The sequence below is a fragment of the Leptodactylus fuscus genome, chromosome 6, assembly GCF_031893055.1.
Source record: "Leptodactylus fuscus isolate aLepFus1 chromosome 6, aLepFus1.hap2, whole genome shotgun sequence".
NCBI lineage: Eukaryota > Metazoa > Chordata > Amphibia > Anura > Leptodactylidae > Leptodactylus > Leptodactylus fuscus.
Genome location: NC_134270.1, coordinates 182,487,480 through 182,509,395, shown reverse-complemented (window position 1 = coordinate 182,509,395; position 21,916 = coordinate 182,487,480). Strand labels below are relative to the sequence as shown.

The 21,916-nt window shown below is 41.5% G+C and overlaps 1 protein-coding gene across 1 annotated transcript in view; it reads left to right on the top strand.

The window, feature by feature from the left end:
- Nucleotides 1-3,541: 3,541 nt before the first annotated feature.
- The window catches only part of PLAUR (plasminogen activator, urokinase receptor), a 37,704-nt gene continuing 19,329 nt past the window's right edge, over nucleotides 3,542-21,916 (top strand). The window contains exons 1-2 of the mRNA XM_075278145.1: nucleotides 3,542-3,617; nucleotides 4,077-4,160. Coding sequence (XP_075134246.1) covers nucleotides 3,542-3,617; nucleotides 4,077-4,160 — 160 coding nt within the window. The remainder of the gene's footprint in view (nucleotides 3,618-4,076; nucleotides 4,161-21,916) is intronic.

The following is a 21,916-nucleotide window of genomic DNA, read 5'->3' as shown; positions in this document are numbered from 1 at the left end:
ATATATGCTGTATACTGAGGACATATGTACGGTTAGTGGGGTCCTACTGATGGCCCCCCACCATTACCTAGAACAAGGCGTTTGCCCACCCTATATATGCTGTATACTGAGGACATATGTCAGGTTAGTGGGGTCCTACTGATGGCCCCCCCACCATTACCTAGAACAAGGCGTTTGCCCACCCTATATATGCTGTATACTGAGGACATATGTACGGTTAGTGGGGTCCTACTGATGGCCCCCCACCATTACCTAGAACAAGGCGTTTGCCCACCCTATATATGCTGTATACTGAGGACATATGTCAGGTTAGTGGGGTCCTACTGATGGCCCCCCCCATTACCTAGAACAAGGCGTCTGCCCACCCTATATATGCTGTATACTGAGGACATATGTACGGTTAGTGGGGTCCTACTGATGGCCCCCCACCATTACCTAGAACAAGGCGTTTGCCCACCCTATATATGCTGTATACTGAGGACATATGTCAGGTTAGTGGGGTCCTACTGATGGCCCCCCACCATTACCTAGAACAAGGCGTTTGCCCACCCTATATATGCTGTATACTGAGGACATATGTACGGTTAGTGGGGTCCTACTGATGGCCCCCCACCATTACCTAGAACAAGGCGTTTGCCCACCCTATATATGCTGTATACTGAGGACATATGTCAGGTTAGTGGGGTCCTACTGATGCCCCCCCCCATTACCTAGAACAAGGCGTCTGCCCACCCTATATATGCTGTATACTGAGGACATATGTCAGGTTAGTGGGGTCCTACTGATGCCCCCCCCCCCCATTACCTAGAACAAGGCGTCTGCCCACCCTATATATGCTGTATACTGAGGACATATGTCAGGTTAGTGGGGTCCTACTGATGGCCCCCCACCATTACCTAGAACAAGGTGTTTGCCCACCCTATATATGCTGTATACTGAGGACATATGTCAGGTTAGTGGGGTCCTACTGATGGCCCCCCACCATTACCTAGAACAAGGCGTTTGCCCACCCTATATATGCTGTATACTGAGGACATATGTCAGGTTAGTGGGGTCCTACTGATGGCCCCCCACCATTACCTAGAACAAGGCGTTTGCCCACCCTATATATGCTGTATACTGAGGACATATGTCAGGTTAGTGGGGTCCTACTGATGGCCCCCCCACCATTACCTAGAACAAGGCATCTGCCCACCCTATATATGCTGTATACTGAGGACATATGTCAGGTTAGTGGGGTCCTACTGATGCCCCCCCCCCCATTACCTAGAACAAGGCTTCTGCCCACCCTATATATGCTGTATACTGAGGACATATGTCAGGTTAGTGGGGTCCTACTGATGGCCCCCCACCATTACCTAGAACAAGGCGTTTGCCCACCCTATATATGCTGTATACTGAGGACATATGTCAGGTTAGTGGGGTCCTACTGATGGCCCCCCACCATTACCTAGAACAAGGCGTTTGCCCACCCTATATATGCTGTATACTGAGGACATATGTCAAATTAGTGGGGTCCCACTGTGCGTCCCCCGCCAGTACCTAGAACAAGGGCCTAGATGTCCCCAGGACCAGACAAGAACCTGTACTCCAAGTAGTCATAAGATAGATGGAGGCCACCAGTCCCAGCTCTTATGGGATCCTCAGGGGCGGTCTCTATGGCTTGGTATGTCATTGGCTGCTCACTGATTGGTCACTAGGAGTCACCTGGTGTTAATAGCATTAATATAACTGCACTAAAATATATCGCCAGGAGATAATAAAACCGTAAAGGAACGTTCGGATTAGTGATCAGTGCCGCCGTATCAGATGTCACCTATGTATACGGGATATAGAGCGCTCATAGGTATCAGCAGTATTATCTGCTCCTATAGTTTTACTGTTTTATCTTGGGTAAGAGTTTCGGCTGGGTATTTGGGTCTCCCCTCCGCCCAGATTATCTGTATGTGCGGATAGTACTGGGTGTTGTGGTGACTCAGGTGACGTTGTCTCACTTATCATTGCCCAATCTACAATTACAAGATCACACAAGGTGCGACGTGTAAAGTATAAATACATATGATTGTGTGTATATAGATCTGGAGGGGGACAGAGGAGTCAGGAGAAGACAGAGGGGTCTGGAGGGGGCAAAAGAGTCTGGAAGGGAACAGAAAAGGAGGGGCAAAGATAGTGGGGTCTGAAGGAGGATAGAGAAGTCTGGAGGGTAACGGAGGGGTCTGGAGTGGAACAGAGTGGTCTGGAGGGGGACAAAGGGATCTGGAGGGGGACAAAGGAGACTGGAGAGGGACAGAAGGGTCTGGAAGGGGACAGAGGGATCTGGATTAAGACAGAGGAGTCTGGAGGAGGACAGACAAGTGTGGAGGGGGACAGAGGGGTGTGGAGGGGGACAGAGGGGTCTGAAGGGGGACAGGGGGGTCTGGAGGGGGACAGGGGGGTCTGGAGGGGGACAGAGGGGTCTGGAGGGGGACATGGGGGGTCTGGAGGGGGACAGAGGGGTCTGGAGGGGGACAGAGGGGTCTGGAGGGGGACATGGGGGGTCTGGAGGGGGACAGAAGTCTGGAGGAGGACAGAGGAGTCTGGATGGGGACAGAGGGGTCTGGAGGGGGACAGGGGGATCTGAAGGGGGACAGAGGGGTCTGGAGGGGGACAGGGGGATCTGAAGGGGGACAGGGGGATCTGAAGGGGGACAGAGGGGTCTGGAGGGGGACATGGGGGGTCTGGAGGGGGACATGGGGGGTCTGGAGGGGGACATGGGGGGTCTGGAGGAGGACAGAGGAGTCTGGATGGGGACAGGGGGGTCTGGAGGGGGACAGGGGGGGTCTGGAGGGGGTCTGGAGGGGGACAGGGGGGGTCTGGAGGGGGACAGGGGGGGTCTGGAGGGGGACAGACAAGTCTGAAGGAGGACAGAGAAGTCTGGAGGGGGACAGAGGGGGAACGAGGGGTCTGAAGGGGGACAGAGGGGTCTGGAGGGGGGACGAAGGGTCTGGAGGGGGGACGAAGGGTCTGGAGGGGGGACGAAGGGTCTGGAGGGGGAACTAAGGGTCTGAAGGGGGACAGATGAGTTTGGAGAGTGACAGAGGAGTCTGGAGGGAAACAGAGAAGTCTGGAAGTGGACAGAGAAGTCTGGAGGGTAAAGGAGGGGTCTGGATTAGGACAATGGAGTCTGGAGGGGGACAGAGGAGACTGGAAGAGGAAAAATGGGACTGAAGGGGGACAGAGAAGTCTTGAGGGGGACAGAGGGGACTGAAGGGGGGCAGATGAGTTTGGAGAGTGACAGAGGAGTCTGGAGGGGGACAGAGGATTTTGGAAGTGGACAGAGAAGTCTGAAGGAGGACAAAGGAGTCTGGAGGGAACAGAGGGGTCTGGAGAGGCACGAAGGGGTCTGGATTAGGACAGAGAAGTCTAGAGAGGGACACAGAAGTCTGGAAGGAGAAAGAGCATTTTGAAGGGGCAAGTGGGGTCTGGAGGGGACCGAGTGGACTGACAGTGTCTTACTCACCGCCCTCCTCTGGCAACACCTGCACACTCATATGAACCAAGCATGAATGTATATGGATGGGTAGATCTAGAACTGGCTGAGCAATCAATCTACAGAGTGGTCACCGAGCAGTCAGATAGTATTTATCTATTTCCAGGGTCACCTCTGCAGATCTTGGACAAATCCACTTATATCCACATTGTAATAAGATCTAGTAGATTACTTGTGATCAGCAATAAGAAATAGTCTTTGCTCCAAAGTTACCTCCACATGGGGTTGTCTTCTTCTAGATCCACTGAAGGATGCAAGGGCCAGTCAGTCCAACCCTAAGTAAACTTTAGGATTTCTGCGCGTTGCAGATGTCACGTCTTCCTATGGCGCCCTATTATGTCTGGACAAATTACTTTATATACCACTTAGTCACCGCAGCTCCCAATAAACAAGATGTGTGGCCATGAAGTGGTTAATCCCCTCCGGGGAAGATCAGGCCTTGACTTGCAGGTATCACTAGTACTAACCATCGCCCTGGTTGTCACCCCTCCCTGGTCCTCCCATGTCGGGAGCAGTAGGACCTGTTTATATACCGCACCATTTGTAGGATCCAGCCTGCAGACAGTCACATCTCACCCCATCATGAAGCTGCTTCTGAAGTCCGGCCTCTACAGCGCCCTCCTGTGTCTGGGTAAGTCCTCGCTGGCTGCTATAATGACCGAATCTAATTCTGTAAGTGGCTTAAGACGCTGAATGGTGTGAAATCCCCCCGATAATGAGGTGTAATTAATGTAATGCGGCTTTCCGGCAAATTCTCTTTTTAACAAAGATGGATTAAGTAGATGAGAGTTGCGTCGTATCGCACTAATGGACGGTAACCCGCGGAGGGCAGGGATAAGCGGGCAATTTACCCAGGGTCGATATTACTGGGACGGCAGCCAATAGCTGAGCATGGCAAAAACTGAACTGTAATAGTGCCCATTATTATCACTGAGTGTCCCAAAAACAGGACTGTAATATCACCTGTTATTATCACTGAGCGTCTCAAAAACAGGACTGTAATATCACCCACTATTATCACCGACTGTCCCAAATACAGGACTGTAATATCACCCATTATTATCACCGACTGTCCCAAATACAGGACTGTAATATCACCCATTATTATCACCGACTGTCCCAAATACAGGACTGTAATATCACCCACTATTATCACTGACGGTCCCAAATACAGGACTGTAATATCACCCACTATTATCACCGACTGTCCCAAATACAGGACTGTAATATCACCTGTTATTATCACTGAGCGTCTCAAAAACAGGACTGTAATATCTCCCACTATTATCACCGACTGTCCCAAAAACAGGACTGTAATATCACCCGCTATTATCACCGACTCTCCCAAATACAGGACTGTAATATCACCCACTATTGTCACTAACTGTCCCAAATACAGGACTGTAATATCACCCGCTATTATCACTGACGGTCCCAAAAACAGGACTGTAATATCACCCGCTATTATCACCGACTCTCCCAAATACAGGACTGTAATATCACCCACTATTGTCACTAACTGTCCCAAATACAGGACTGTAATATCACCCACTATTATCACTAACTGTCCCAAATACAGGACTGTAATATCACCCACTATTATCACTAACTGTCCCAAATACAGGACTGTAATATCACCCACTATTATCACTGAGTGTCCCCAAAACAGGACTGTAATATCACTCACTATTATCACTGACTGTCCCAAAAACAGGACTGTAATATCACCCGCTATTATCACCGAGTGTCCCAAATACAGGACTGTAATATCACCCGCTATTATCACTGACTGTCCCAAAAATAGGACTGTAATATCACCCGCTATTATCACCGAGTGTCCCAAATACAGGACTGTAATATCACCCACTATTATCACAGACTGCCCCAAATACAGGACTGTAATATCACCTGCTATTATCACCGAGTGTCCCAAAAACAGGACTGTAATATCACCCACTATTATCACTGACTGTCCCAAAAATAGGACTGTAATATCACCCGCTATTATCACCGAGTGTCCCAAATACAGGACTGTAATATCACCCACTATTATCACAGACTGCCCCAAATACAGGACTGTAATGTCACCCACTATTATCACTAACTGTCCCAAATACAGGACTGTAATATCACCCACTATTATCACTAACTGTCCCAAATACAGGACTGTAATATCACCTGCTATTATCACTGAGTGTCCCAAAAACAGGACTGTAATATCACCCAATATTATCACTGACTGTCCCAAATACAGGACTGTAATATCACCTGCTATTATCACCGAGTGTCCCAAAAACAGGACTGTAATATCACCCACTATTATCACTGACTGTCCCAAAAATAGGACTGTAATATCACCCGCTATTATCACCGACTGTCCCAAAAACAGGACTGTAATATCACCCACTATTATCACCTCATGTCCTAAAAACAGGACTGTAATATCACTCGCTATTATCACTGACTGTCCCAAAAACAGGACTGTAATATCACCCACTATTATCACCGAGTGTCCCAAAAATAGGACTGTAATATCACCCGCTATTATCACCGACTGTCCCAAAAACAGGACTGTAATATCACCCGCTATTATCACCGAGTGTCCCAAAAACAGGACTGTAATATCAACCGCTATTATCACCGACTGTCCCAAAAACAGGACTGTAATATCACCCGCTATTATCACCGAGTGTCCCAAATACAGGACTGTAATTTCACCCACTATTATGACTGACTGTCCCAAAAACAGGACTGTAATATCACCCGCTATTATCACCGACTGTCCCAAAAACAGGACTGTAATTTCACCCACTATTATGACTGACTGTCCCAAAAACAGGACTGTAATATCACCTATTATCACCGACTGTCCCAAAAACAGGACTGTAATATCATCCGCTATTATCACCGACTGTCCCAAATACAGGACTGTAATATCACATGCTATTATCACTGAGCGTCTCAAAAACAGGACTGTAATATCACCCACTATTATCACTGACGGTCCCAAATACAGGACTGTAATATCACCTGCTATTATCATCGACTGTCCCAAAAACAGGACTGTAATATCACCCACTATTATGACTGACTGTCCCAAAAACAGGACTGTAATATCACCCACTATTATCACCTCGTGTCCCAAATACAGGACTGTAATATCACCTGCTATTATCACTGACTGTCCCAAAAACAGGACTGTAATATCACCTGCTATTATCACCTCGTGTCCCAAAAACAGGACTGTAATATCACCCACTATTATCACCTCGTGTCCCAAATACAGGACTGTAATATCACCCGCTATTATAACTGACTGTCCCAAAAACAGGACTGTAATATCACCTGCTATTATCACCGAGTGTCCCAAAAACAGGACTGTAATATCACCCACTATTATCACCTCGTGTCCCAAATACAGGACTGTAATATCACCCGCTATTATAACTGACTGTCCCAAAAACAGGACTGTTGATGGACTTTATGACTTTGGTTTTATTCTATTTTCAGCCTGTGTGATTGATACCCGGCATAAGACAATGTTCAGGTTATATAAATTCTGCCAATCTACAAGAAATGAGTGTAATCTGTGATCAGAAGCAGCGCCTCCCTTGTTCATTGACTGTGTCTGCTATTGCATTGTTCACTTTAAGGGCTGAGCTGCAATACTTAAAGCAGCCTGTAGGAAAGGGTGGCGCTGTATCAGGAATTATAAAACAATATTGGCTCTAAGGCATGATTATACATTAATGGAGCAGAGAAGTGCAGTGATAGGAGTACAAGGATGTCGGAGCCCTGATGCAGATCTTGCATAGAGGACGTGGACATCTTGGATTATAATGTATTATAACCAGCCCTATATGACGCCATCATCTCATGGTGTTACAGGCTTCAGGTGTGAGGATTACTGTGCACTATAATAACACGATAAGTATATACTGTATATTATGGACTCGCTGGGGAGGGAGATTACAGTTTATTTGCTGCAGTTTATGTGAAGATGACGGGTTCACTTTAAGAGACACTTCTATCCCTTAAATATACAAAGAACAAGAAGATTCACAGATACAAAGATGAGTAAGAAGGAGACTCTGCAGGGAGAATGTGATCATATACTTATAGGAGGGAAAACTCATATACACAAGGTGTAGTGTGAACTGTGTCCTGTGTGCGGGGAAGTGACTGAAGGCGTGTCTGTGCCATAAATATTATACCTATATTATATACAATAATACTACTCCTATGTACAGGAATATAACTACTATAATACTACTCCTATGTACAAGAATATAACTACTATAATACTGCTCCTATGTACAAGAATATAACTACTATAATACTACTCCTATGTACAAGAATATAACTACTATAATACTACACCTATGTACAAGAATATAACTATAATACTACTCCTATGTACAAGAATATAACTACTATAATACTGCTCCTATGTACAAGAATATAACTACTATAATACTACCTCCTATGTACAAGAATATAACTACTATAATACTACTCCTATGTACAAGAATATAACTACTATAATACTGCCCCCTATGTACAAGGATATAACTACTATAATACTACCTCCTATGTACAAGAATATAACTACTATAATACTGCTCCTATGTACAAGAATATAACTACTATAATACTACTCCTATGTACAAGAATATAACTACTATAATACTGCTCCTATGTACAAGAATATAACTACTATAATACTACTCCTATGTACAAGAATATAACTACTATAATACTACACCTATGTACAAGAATATAACTACTATAATACTGCTCCTATGTACAAGAATATAACTACTATAATACTACTCCTATGTACAAGAATATAACTACTATAATACTGCCCCCTATGTACAAGGATATAACTACTATAATACTACCTCCTATGTACAAGAATATAACTACTATAATACTGCTCCTATGTACAAGAATATAACTACTATAATACTACTCCTATGTACAAGAATATAACTACTATAATACTGCTCCTATGTACAAGAATATAACTACTATAATACTACTCCTATGTACAAGAATATAACTACTATAAGGGCTAGTTCACACGGGGACATGGACGCTGATTTTGACAGCAGATTTTGCGGCCAAATCAGCGTCCATACAATGTCCACACTATGTGAACTGCTCCCGCAGCGACCATCGCGGTCGCAGCTTTCACCTCCGCTGTCGGCTCAAATGAATGAGCCGACATGGAGGGCGCTGCAGCTGGGCGGAAGCCGCGGCTCATCGCGAGCGGCTTCCGCCCGAAAGATAGGTCATGTCGCTTCTTTTTCTGCAAGCGAGCTAGCAGAAAAAAAAAAGTGAGCAGTTCACATAGGGATACATTGTATGGACGCTGATTTGGCCACGAAATCCGCTGTCAAAATCAGCGTCCATGTCCCCGTGTGAACTAGCCCTAATACTGCTCCTATGTACAAGAATATAACTACTATAATACTACTCCTATGTACAAGAATATAACTACTATAATACTGCTCCTATGTACAAGAATATAACTACTATAATACTACCTCCTATGTACAAGAATATAACTAGTATAATACTGCTCCTATGTACAAGAATATAACTACTATAATACTACCTCCTATGTACAAGAATATAACTACGATAATACTACTACTATGTACAAGAATATAACTACTATAATACTACTCCTATGTACAAGAATATAACTACTATAATACTACTCCTATGTACAAGAATATAACTACTATAATACTACTCCTATGTACAAGAATATAACTACTATAATACTACTACTATGTACAAGAATATAACTACTATAATACTACTCCTATGTACAAGAATATAACTACTATAATACTACTCCTATGTACAAGAATATAACTACTATAATACTGCTCCTATGTACAAGAATATAACTACTATAATACTGCTCCTATGTACAAGAATATAACTACTATAATACTACCTCCTATGTACAAGAATATAACTAGTATAATACTGCTCCTATGTACAAGAATATAACTACTATAATACTACCTCCTATGTACAAGAATATAACTACGATAATACTACTACTATGTACAAGAATATAACTACTATAATACTACTCCTATGTACAAGAATATAACTACTATAATACTACTCCTATGTACAAGAATATAACTACTATAATACTACTCCTATGTACAAGAATATAACTACTATAATACTACTACTATGTACAAGAATATAACTACTATAATACTACTCCTATGTACAAGAATATAACTACTATAATACTACTCCTATGTACAAGAATATAACTACTATAATACTGCTCCTATGTACAAGAATATAACTACTATAATACTACCTCCTATGTACAAGAATATAACTACTATAATACTACTCCTATGTACAAGAATATAACTACTATAATACTGCTCCTATGTACAAGAATATAACTATTATAATACTACTCCTATATACAAGAATATAACTACTATAATACTACCTCCTATGTACAAGAATATAACTACTATAATACTGCTCCTATATACAAGACTATAACTACTATAATACTGCTATGTACAAGAATATAACTACTATAATACTACTATGTACAAGAATATAACTACTATAATACTACCTCCTATGTACAGGAATATAACTACTATAATACTACTCCTATGTACAAGAATATAACTACTATAATACTACTCCTATGTACAAGAATATAACTACTATAATACTACTCCTATGTACAAGAATATAACTACTATAATACTGCTCCTATGTACAAAAATATAACTACTATAATACTGCTCCTATGTACAAGAATATAACTACTATAATACTACTCCTATGTACAAGAATATAACTACTATAATACTGCTCCTATGTACTGTATATAACTACTATAATACTGCTCCTATATACAAGACTATAACTACTATAATACTCCTATGTACAAGAATATAACTACTATAATACTACTCCTATATACAAGACTATAACTACTATAATACTGCTATGTACAAGAATATAACTACTATAATACTACTATGTACAAGAATATAACTACTATAATACTACCTCCTATGTACAAGAATATAACTACTATAATACTACTCCTATATACAAGAATATAACTACTATAATACTGCTCCTATGTACAAGAATATAACTACTATAATACTGCTCCTATGTACAAGAATATAACTACTATAATACTGCTCCTAAGTACAAGAATATAACTACTATAATACTGCTCCTATGTACAAGAATATAACTACTATAATACTACTCCTATGTACAAGAATATAACTACTATAATACTGCTCCTATGTACTGTATATAACTACTATAATACTGCTCCTATGTACAAGAATATAACTACTATAATACTGCTCCTATGTACAAGAATATAACTACTATAATACTACCTCCTATGTACAAGAATATAGCTACTATAATACTACCTCCTATGTAAAAGAATATAACTACTATAATACTACTCCTATATACAAGAATATAACTACTATAATACTACTCCTATGTACAAGAATATAACTACTATAATACTACTCCTATGTACAAGAATGTAACTACTATAATACTACCTCCTATGTACAAGAATATAACTACTATAATACTACCTCCTATGTACAAAAAAATATCTACTATAATACTGCTCCTATGTACAAGAATATAACTACTATAATACTGCTCCTATGTACAAGAATATAACTACTATAAAACTGCTCCTATGTACAAGAATATAACTACTATAATACTGCCCCCTATGTACAAGAATATAACTACTATAATACTACCTCCTATGTACAAGAATATAACTACTATAATACTACTCCTATGTACAAGAATATAACTACTATAATACTACCTCCTATGTACAAGAATATATCTACTATAATATTGCTCCTATGTACAAGAATATATCTACTATAATACTACTCCTATGTACAAGAATATAACTACTATAATACTACTCCTATGTACAAGAATATAGCTATGATAATACTACTCCTATGTACAAGAATATAACTACTATAATACTAACTCCTATGTACAAGAATATAACTACTATAATACTACTCCTATGTACAAGAATATAACTACTATAATACTACCTCCTATGTACAAGAATATAACTACTATAATACTACTCCTATGTACAAGAATATAACTACTATAATACTACCTCCTATGTACAAGAATATAACTACTATAATACTGCTCCTATGTACAAGAATATAACTACTATAATACTACTCCTATGTACAAGAATATAACTACTATAATACTACTCCTATGTACAAGAATATAACTACTATAATACTGCTCCTATGTACAAGAATATAACTACTATAATACTACCTCCTATGTACAAGAATATAACTACTATAATACTACTCCTATGTACAAGAATATAACTACTATAATACTACTCCTATGTACAAGAATATAACTACTATAATACTGCTCCTATGTACAAGAATATAACTACTATAATACTACCTCCTATGTACAAGAATATAACTACTATAATACTACTCCTATGTACAAGAATATAACTACTATAATACTGCTCCTATGTACAAGAATATAACTACTATAATACTACCTCCTATGTACAAGAATATAACTACTATAATACTACTCCTATGTACAAGAATATAACTACTATAATACTACCTCCTATGTACAAGAATATAACTACTATAATACTGCTCCTATGTACAAAAATATAACTACTACTATAATACTACTCCTATATACAAGAATATAACTACTATAATACTACCTCCTATGTACAAGAATATAACTACTATAATACTGCTCCTATGTACAATAATATAACTACTATAATACTGCTCCTATGTACAAGAATATAACTACTATAATACTGCCCCCTATGTACAAGAATATAACTACTATAATACTACCTCCTATGTACAAGAATATAACTACTATAATACTACTCCTATGTACAAGAATATAACTACTATAATACTACTCCTATGTACAAGAATATAACTACTATAATACTACTCCTATGTACAAGAATATAACTACTATAATACTACTCCTATGTACAAGAATATAACTACTATAATACTACTCCTATGCACAAGAATATAGCTACGATAATACTACTCCTATGTACAAGAATATAACTACTATAATACTGCTCCTATGTACAAGAATATAACTACTATAATACTACCTCCTATGTACAAGAATATAACTACTATATTACTACCTCCTATGTACAAGAATATAACTACTATAATACTACCTCCTATGTACAAGAATATAACTACTATAATACTACTCCTATATACAAGAATATAACTACTATAATACTGCTCCTATGTACAAGAATATAACTACTATAATACTACTCCTATGTATAAGAATATAGCTACTATAATACTACCTCCTATATACAAGAATATAACTACTATAATACTGCTCCTATGTACAAGAATATAACTACTATAATACTACTCCTATGTAAAAGAATATAACTACTATAATACTACCTCCTATGTACAAGAATATAACTACTATAATACTGCTCCTATGTACAAGAATATAACTACTATAATACTACTCCTATGTAAAAGAATATAACTACTATAATACTGCTCCTATGTACAAGAATATAACTACTATAATACTACCTCCTATGTACAAGAATATAACTACTATAATACTACCTCCTATGTACAAGAATATAACTACTATAATACTGCTCCTATGTACAAGAATATAACTACTACTATAATACTACTCCTATATACAAGAATATAACTACTATAATACTACCTCCTATGTACAAGAATATAACTACTATAATACTGCTCCTATGTACAATAATATGACTACTATAATACTGCTCCTATGTACAAGAATATAACTACTATAATACTGCCCCCTATGTACAAGAATATAACTACTATAATACTACCTCCTATGTACAAGAATATAACTACTATAATACTACTCCTATGTACAAGAATATAACTACTATAATACTACTCCTATGTACAAGAATATAACTACTATAATACTACTCCTATGTACAAGAATATAACTACTATAATACTACTCCTATGTACAAGAATATAACTACTATAATACTACTCCTATGCACAAGAATATAGCTACGATAATACTACTCCTATGTACAAGAATATAACTACTATAATACTGCTCCTATGTACAAGAATATAACTACTATAATACTACCTCCTATGTACAAGAATATAACTACTATATTACTACCTCCTATGTACAAGAATATAACTACTATAATACTACCTCCTATGTACAAGAATATAACTACTATAATACTACTCCTATGTACAAGAATATAACTACTATAATACTACTCCTATGTACAAGAATATAACTACTATAATACTACTCCTATGTACAAGAATATAACTACTATAATACTACTCCTATGTACAAGAATATAACTGCTATAATACTACCTCCTATGTACAAGAATATAACTACTATAATACTACTCCTATATACAAGAATATAACTACTATAATACTGCTCCTATGTACAAGAATATAACTACTATAATACTACTCCTATATACAAGAATATAACTACTATAATACTACCTCCTATGTACAAGAATATAACTACTATAATACTGCTCCTATGTACAAGAATATAACTACTATAATACTACTCCTATATACAAGAATATAACTACTATAATACTACGCCTATGTACAAGAATATAACTACTATAATACTGCTCCTATGTACAAGAATATAACTACTATAATACTGCTCCTATGTACAAGAATATAACTACTATAATACTGCTCCTATGTACAAGAATATAACTACTATAATACTGCCCCCTATGTACAAGAATATAACTACTATAATACTACCTCCTATGTACAAGAATATAACTACTATAATACTACTCCTATGTAAAAGAATATAACTACTATAATACTGCTCCTATGTACAAGAATATAACTACTATAATACTACTCCTATGTACAAGAATATAACTACTATAATACTACTCCTATGTACAAGAATATAACTGCTATAATACTACTCCTATATACAAGAATATAACTACTATAATACTACTATGTACAAGAATATAACTACTATAATACTACTCCTATGTATAAGAATATAGCTACTATAATACTACCTCCTATATACAAGAATATAACTACTATAATACTGCTCCTATGTACAAGAATATAACTACTATAATACTACTCCTATGTACAAGAATATAACTACTACAATACTACTCCTATGTACAAGAATATAACTACTATAATACTACCTCCTAGCTGTGAGGACGTGTTTTTGTAGCTCTCCTGAGGCTCCTGATGTCTGGAGATAGCCCAGGGCGGGGCCGCCCTGGGTGGGGAAGTTCCCCTGCCAAGGCCCAGGCTCCAAGGCCTTCTCTGGGAAGCAATTCCCAGACAGCTAAAAAAATGGATGGAAATCCTAAAGTCCCCAGTAATGGGAATCGTGTCCAGTGTGTCAGCAGTCCTAGTGCAGCAAGCCAAGATGGGAAGAAAGTTGTAAAGGAAGAAGTAACGGAAGCAAGCAGTAGTACGGTGCAACAACCAAGCAAAATGGTTGAATGTAAGGAGCAAACTTTGCAGCCTGTGCAGACTCCATTGCAGGTTGCAGGTGTCCAGTCCACCCCACCCTCCTGCAGACAGAGGAGAACATCCCTGGAGAAGCAGACCATGCAGGAGAACATGCAGCAGTCTGTATTGGTACGGTCTGAGCGGACAAGATCTGGAAGCGGTAACTACAAAAATGTAGTGAAGGCAGTGGAGGAGATCAAAGGGAGACCAGCGGGGAAGCTTCAAGGTACCAGCAGTACAGTCACTGGAAATAAACTGGGACATAGTCCCCAGTCTGGACATTGTGGGCCCATGGCAGTGACAACAGCCGTAGCATGTCAGAAATCACAGGCTACACCAACCAGAAGCCATACTGGGGGTAACCAACCTGCAAAGCTTTCCAACAATGCACAGACTGTCACAGCTACTGAGCGAGCACCAGAACTGCGCCTGGCAGATGAGATACCAGCACTGGTCAAGCGACTGGAGACATTGAAGGCCAGTAAAATATATCTGCAGAGACAGATTGAATGTGCGTATAATCTAAAAAAGTCTGCATGCCCTGAGAAACTGGTGTTACTGGACAGGAAGCTGAGCGCACTGGCGAAAGAGCTCGCCGAGAACGTACGGGAGACCGAGACTGTACTGGAGCAAATGGGACCGGTGGGAGAATCATACAGAAACCAGCAGCGGTTCCAGGAATACCAGAAGTCACCATCACCTTGTGCTAAAGCTGGGTCTGAACCCTCTCAAGGTGGCAGCCAGCAGTCCCATGTAAAACCAGTTCTGCAGCCAGCAAGTTTCCCTTTTAAGGAAGGGAATTTGTACGGGAAAGCGACCAGTGTTCAGCAACAGCAAAAACCTGCAGCAGTTCTCAGCAAGGCACCACAAGTCCCAGCAACCAGCACTTTGCAACCAGGTCATGGACCCCTGCCTAATGGTAATGAAGTAGCAGCTGTGCAGACACCACAAGTCCCAGGAGACAAGTCATTGCAGCAGGACTATGGACTCTTACCTGAAGGTACTGGGGGAGTAACATATTTGGGGTTACAGGTTGTGGACTCTGTTGTGCAGGACTCTGCTGCCGCTGACTGTAGTGGTAATATGGACTCTGCTATGCAGGACTCTGCTGCCGCTGACTATAATACTAATGTGGACTCTGCTGTGCAGGACTCTGCTGCCGCTGATTGTCTGACTAATGTGCCTGATATTATGGATATTCCTGTATGTGATAACGGCCCAGCAGGGGAAGGTGTTTCTGGGGGGGATCCTTCACTATCTATGGCGTCAGACCCCTCTGCAGTCCAGTCTCTGGAGTCTGGTGATATTGCAGACATAGAGGTTGATGGTGGGGCGGACACAGGACAGTCCAGTGTGCAGGACTTTCCCCCTCTGGATACTCGCACAGTAGCAGAACCACATGGTACAGGTGCTCAGCAGCCCACACAGCGCCCACAAACACGCCAAGATGGCGGATCCGGCCGTACCTCCTCAGGGAATGCCTGGAGCCGCGGTGCTCCATCTTTTGCATCAAACTCCAATTATACAGGCCAGGCTTTCAGGAGGAGGAATGTAGTCAGGTTTAGGCACGGAGGTGCCAAGGAGGATCTGCCGGATAGGAGGTTTGTGGTCCGAGAGCTCCTATGTACCCAGATGGGCTTTGTGCCGACTGATATCCTGGCCGTCATAAACCTTCCTGACCGCCAGGGGTATGATGTTAGTTTTAAGCTGATGTCTGATCTGGACCGGTTCTGGGCCAATCTCACCAGGTTGAGAGATACGGAAGGTTGGGATAAGTTCAGTTTCATCCCCATCTCTAGGCCAGATACAGCCTCTGTCACAATTGTATTTTGGAATGAAGCCGTTCCCCCTCAGGATATTGTCATCTGGCTCAGGAGGCATTGTGACCTCATGTCCGATCTTAGTAAGAACAGGGATGAAGACGGGGTCTGGACCGGTGGGTGGAGGGTCCTGGTGAAGTTGCGTCAGCAGAACAACATAACCCAACATCTGCCCAATTCGTTCTTTATAGGCCGAGAAAAAGGGATCTGCTTCTATGCGGGTCAGCCTCGCCGGTGCTTCAAGTGTGGGAAGGCCGGCCATGTGGCCAGTGTATGCTCCATGGTAAAGTGTAGCCTATGTAATGAAATGGGCCACGTGAGTGCCACATGCCAAAGCATTAGGTGTAACCTGTGCGGTCGGATCGGTCACCCCCACAGAGATTGTCCTGATGCCTGGCATAACATCTGTAAGGATAGCCCTGATGAGGACTTGCTGGCAGCGGCTGATGACATACAGGAGGAGGAGGAGGCGCTATTGTCAGGGTCAGTAGTCACGGAGGCGGAGCCTCAACCACATACAGGTGATACCACCCAAGACCAGGCCGAGTCAGGTCCCATTGAGACGACCATGGAGGTTGTCGAGCAGGTTGTACAACCCTCAGTGGTCGTCTCTTCTCCTGCCCGATCATCCAACAATAATAAAAGGAGGAAGAAGGATAAAGCCAGCCGTAAGCCTGAGGGTGAGTGGACCACGGTAGAAAAGCCCACAAAGATGAGAGTAAGTAGTGCAGGCGAGGTCACTGCAACGGGGAATAGATTTAGTGTCCTATCAGAGTCAGACGGAGAAGCAGAACTAGACAGAGAACTCTCACGGATGATGGCGGAGTATGAGGAGGAGCCAGAGGGCGATCCCCCCACTAAGAGGAGACCCCACCGAGATGAGGGGCAGTCCGAATCAGACATGGAAACAGCTGGTCACCAGGACACCTCTGACTCTGATCTATGACAATGGGGCCCATCTCTCTGTTTCTCATATTCCTAGTTGTTCTGATGGCAGGTTTCTATCTTAAAGTTATCTCTAGTAATGTGAATAGCATCCGAGCAAGGAGGACAAGACACGCAGTGTATGAACATCTGAGATATCTTGATGCCGATGTCTATTTCTTACAAGAAACCCGTTTAAATACTTTAGGACTAATACGAGAAGCAGAGAGAGAATGGAAATCTGGCCCGTCCTTCTGGTCTCTGGCTGTGGAGCCTTATGCCGGGGTTTCTATACTGTTTAACACCCCTGATGTCACCATACACAGACTAACTGAGGTTCTGATGGGGAGGTGCCTGGTTTTAGAAGTTACCATCCGAGGCAGAAGGCTCCGACTCATTAATATCTATGGTCCACCGCAGTCGGTGATTGAAAGGGCACGTCTGTTTGATGAAGTCAAGCAGTACTTGTTTACATCTGTTCCGGTAGTCATGGCAGGGGACTTCAATGCCACCATGTCATCCAGTGACAGACCTACTGGTCGGCCTCTCACCAGGGACTGCAAGGTCTTAAGCAGAATTATTTCACAGGCTGGTCTGTCTGATGTGTTTACTGAGGGTGGTAGGAAACCAAAATTCACTTACTCCTGCGCTGGTAGATGCAGTCGGATAGACTTAGCTCTGGTCAGTCCCGCTGAGCATGTTAGTGAGAAAAGTGAAAAGACAGTCCCTTATTCTGACCATCTGGCTTTGTATTTTTGCTTGGGCTCCACAAAACGCCCTGATATTGGGAGAGGCCTATGGAAGCTCAATTCCAGCCTCTTGGACGATGACTGTGTCCGGAGTTGTGTCCACTCTCTATTTCAGAACCAGCTTGAGAGAGTGGTGTTTTATGACAACATGGCAGACTGGTGGGAGGATGTCAAGGAGGAGATCAGATCCCTCTTAAGGTGACTGTCAGTTAAGAAGGGGAAGAGTAAGTATAGCCAGTATCTCAGGCTGCGGAAAGAATTAGAGTCACTCTATTCGGCGGGCGGGGATAACCAACAGAAGATTGACCGGCTGAAATCTGAGATCAGTCAGTATCAGTACCGCAGGTATACATCCCTGGTTCTTGAACGGGATTATGGGTCCTTAGGGGCTCCGGATCCTTTTGAGAATTGCAGGGAGCGGGTGGCAAATAAATCGGTCACAGGTCTCACTGACTCCCAGGGTGTGTTACAGGAGTCTCGGGAGGGTATCCTGGGGGTGGTGAGAACTTACTATGCTGACTTGTTTCAGAAGAAGGTTTTGGATAGAGAGAAGGTGGCTCAATTCTTGGAGGCAACTCCAGGTCCTGATACTAATGATTTGGACTTTTCTCCTTTGACAGCAGAGTTAACAGTGGAGGAGGTGAAAGAGGCCATAGATAAGTTACATCTGAAGAAGGCACCAGGTCCAGATGGGATTACAGCTGAGTTCTATAAGAAATTCCGAGACCTCTTGGCACCAATTCTCGTGGATGTATACAAAACTAGTCTAGAAAACCACCTGATGCCTCCATCCATGAGAGTGTCCTCCCTGATCCTGCTGTCTAAAGGTAAAGAGCCTAGTGACATCAAGAACTGGAGGCCGATTGCCCTCTTGAATGTCGATAGGAAGATTCTTGCAAAAATTCTGTTCTCTAGATTAGTTTGTTTGTCCCCGGCACTGTTGGCAGGCTCACAGTTTGGCACAGTTAAAGGGCGGAACATCTCTGGAGCAGTTATCTCGATAAGGGAGATGTTTGAGAGATGTAAAGCTCTGAGGTGTGGGAGATATGTTGTGAGTCTTGACCAGGCTAAGGCCTTTGACAGAGTAGACCATGAGTATCTATGGGCGACTTTGACAAAGTACGGTATTCCGGGACAATTTGTGGATTGGCTGAGAACTTTGTACCGTGAGGCGGAGAGCTTTCCTCTGATTAATGGTTGGCAGGGTGATGCTTTCAGGGTTGAGGCAGGGGTGAGACAAGGTTGCCCACTGAGTCCATTACTGTATGTGTTTGCCATAGACCCGTTTCTTAGGTCACTGCAGGAGTGTGATTTTCAGGGGGCGCCGGTCCCCCACTGCTTGCCCCTGAGAGTTGTTGCCTACGCGGATGATGTGACTGTGGTGATATCTGAGCCTCGTGAGGTGGAGATGTTGTCTGCAGCCATCAGAAGTTACTCAGAGGCCTCCGGGTCTCTTGTCAACCTTGAGAAGAGTCAAGCTCTCTGGACGGGTCATACTGGTCCTACATTTGATCTGCCGCAGTTTGCCCAGGCCTCCTCCTATATTAAGATCCTTGGGGTGAAATTCGGGAGGGATGATAATTGCAGACTAAATTGGGAAGAAAAGTTGGAATCCGGAAATGCAAAGGTTCAGCGATGGAAGAACTGGAGGCTGACCTATAGAGAAAGGGTTAAAATGTTGAAGACTTACCTGGTCCCTGTCTTCTTGTACGTCTCTGTTGTCTTTCCTTTGCCAGAATCTTTCTCCGCTAGGCTCTTTAGCCTGTTCTTCCAACTTTTGTGGGGGAACAGGTTGAACCCAGTAAAAAGAGGGATAACCTACCTACAGAGGAGAGAGGGTGGGCTGGATATGTTAAATCCAAGGGTGTTTTTTGACTCCATGTTTCTAAAAGTAAATTTTGGTTGCCTGGACTCAGATAACAGCTCCCTGTGGGTAAATAGTATCAGGGACTGGATATTGCCTTTTGCAGAATCCTGGGTGCGAGGCGGCAGCCTTAAGAGGGGTCGATCGACTCGTGACTACCTCCCCCAGTATCTGGACTATGGCATAAGGTGCCTAAAAAAATGGGGTATTGAAAAGACCTATCTGGTGAGTAAGACCAGGAGAGATCTATACACCAGGGTATGTAAGACCTTCTATTGTCTCCAGCCGGCATTGAGGGACTGTACATCTATAACCCTGCAGGATAGTCTGAGGCTCCTCACTGGTCTGAGGCTCCCTGCAAAGTTCTTTGACATTGCCTGGCTATCTCTGCATGGGAAACTTTTTGTAAGAGGCAACTTAAAGCATCTCAGTGTGACAGATCGGGCATGTCCATTAGGTTGTCAGCAGGAGGAGACCATGGCACATTTTATATCAGAGTGCGGGGGAGGGCGAAAGATCTGGCAGGAAATATCCCGGAGGCTGAAAATTCCCCGATTACAATCACTCAAATACCCCGAAATCATATATGGCATCCCAACTAATATAGGTGACATTAACCGGGAGACCCTGTATATTATTATTACTGTCATCAAATATTATCACTGGCATACGAGGACCCAGGTGTCCCTACACAGAGAGCCCTTCCGTCATATGACCGCTGTCACATATATCATGTCTGAACTGAGGTGGATAAAGTCTCTGGAGGTCAGAAAAAAGTCTGATAATGTAAAATTGTGGAGAAATGTATATATCGATTGCTGAATATTCTGATAACACTGCAAATAAGTCTGTTCATTTATTTATGGATTTATTTATTTTTTCCCCCTCTTTATCCTGCCAGCAATGGACTCTTAAGTTAAAGTGATTCTCATTTTTGTTATCTGACAGACATGTCTGATTTATGTTATATTATTATTATTATTATTAATTAGTTATTAATTCTGCTGGAATGTAATGTATTTTTGTTTTGTTTTTACTAATAAAAATTACCTCCTATGTACAAGAATATAACTACTATAATACTGCTCCTATGTACAAAAATATAACTACTACTATAATACTACTCCTATATACAAGAATATAACTACTATAATACTACCTCCTATGTACAAGAATATAACTACTATAATACTGCTCCTATGTACAATAATATAACTACTATAATACTACCTGCTATGTACAAGAATATAACTACTATAATACTGCTCCTATGTACAAGAATATAACTACTATAATACTGCCCCCTATGTACAAGAATATAACTACTATAATACTACCCCTATGTACAAGAATATAAC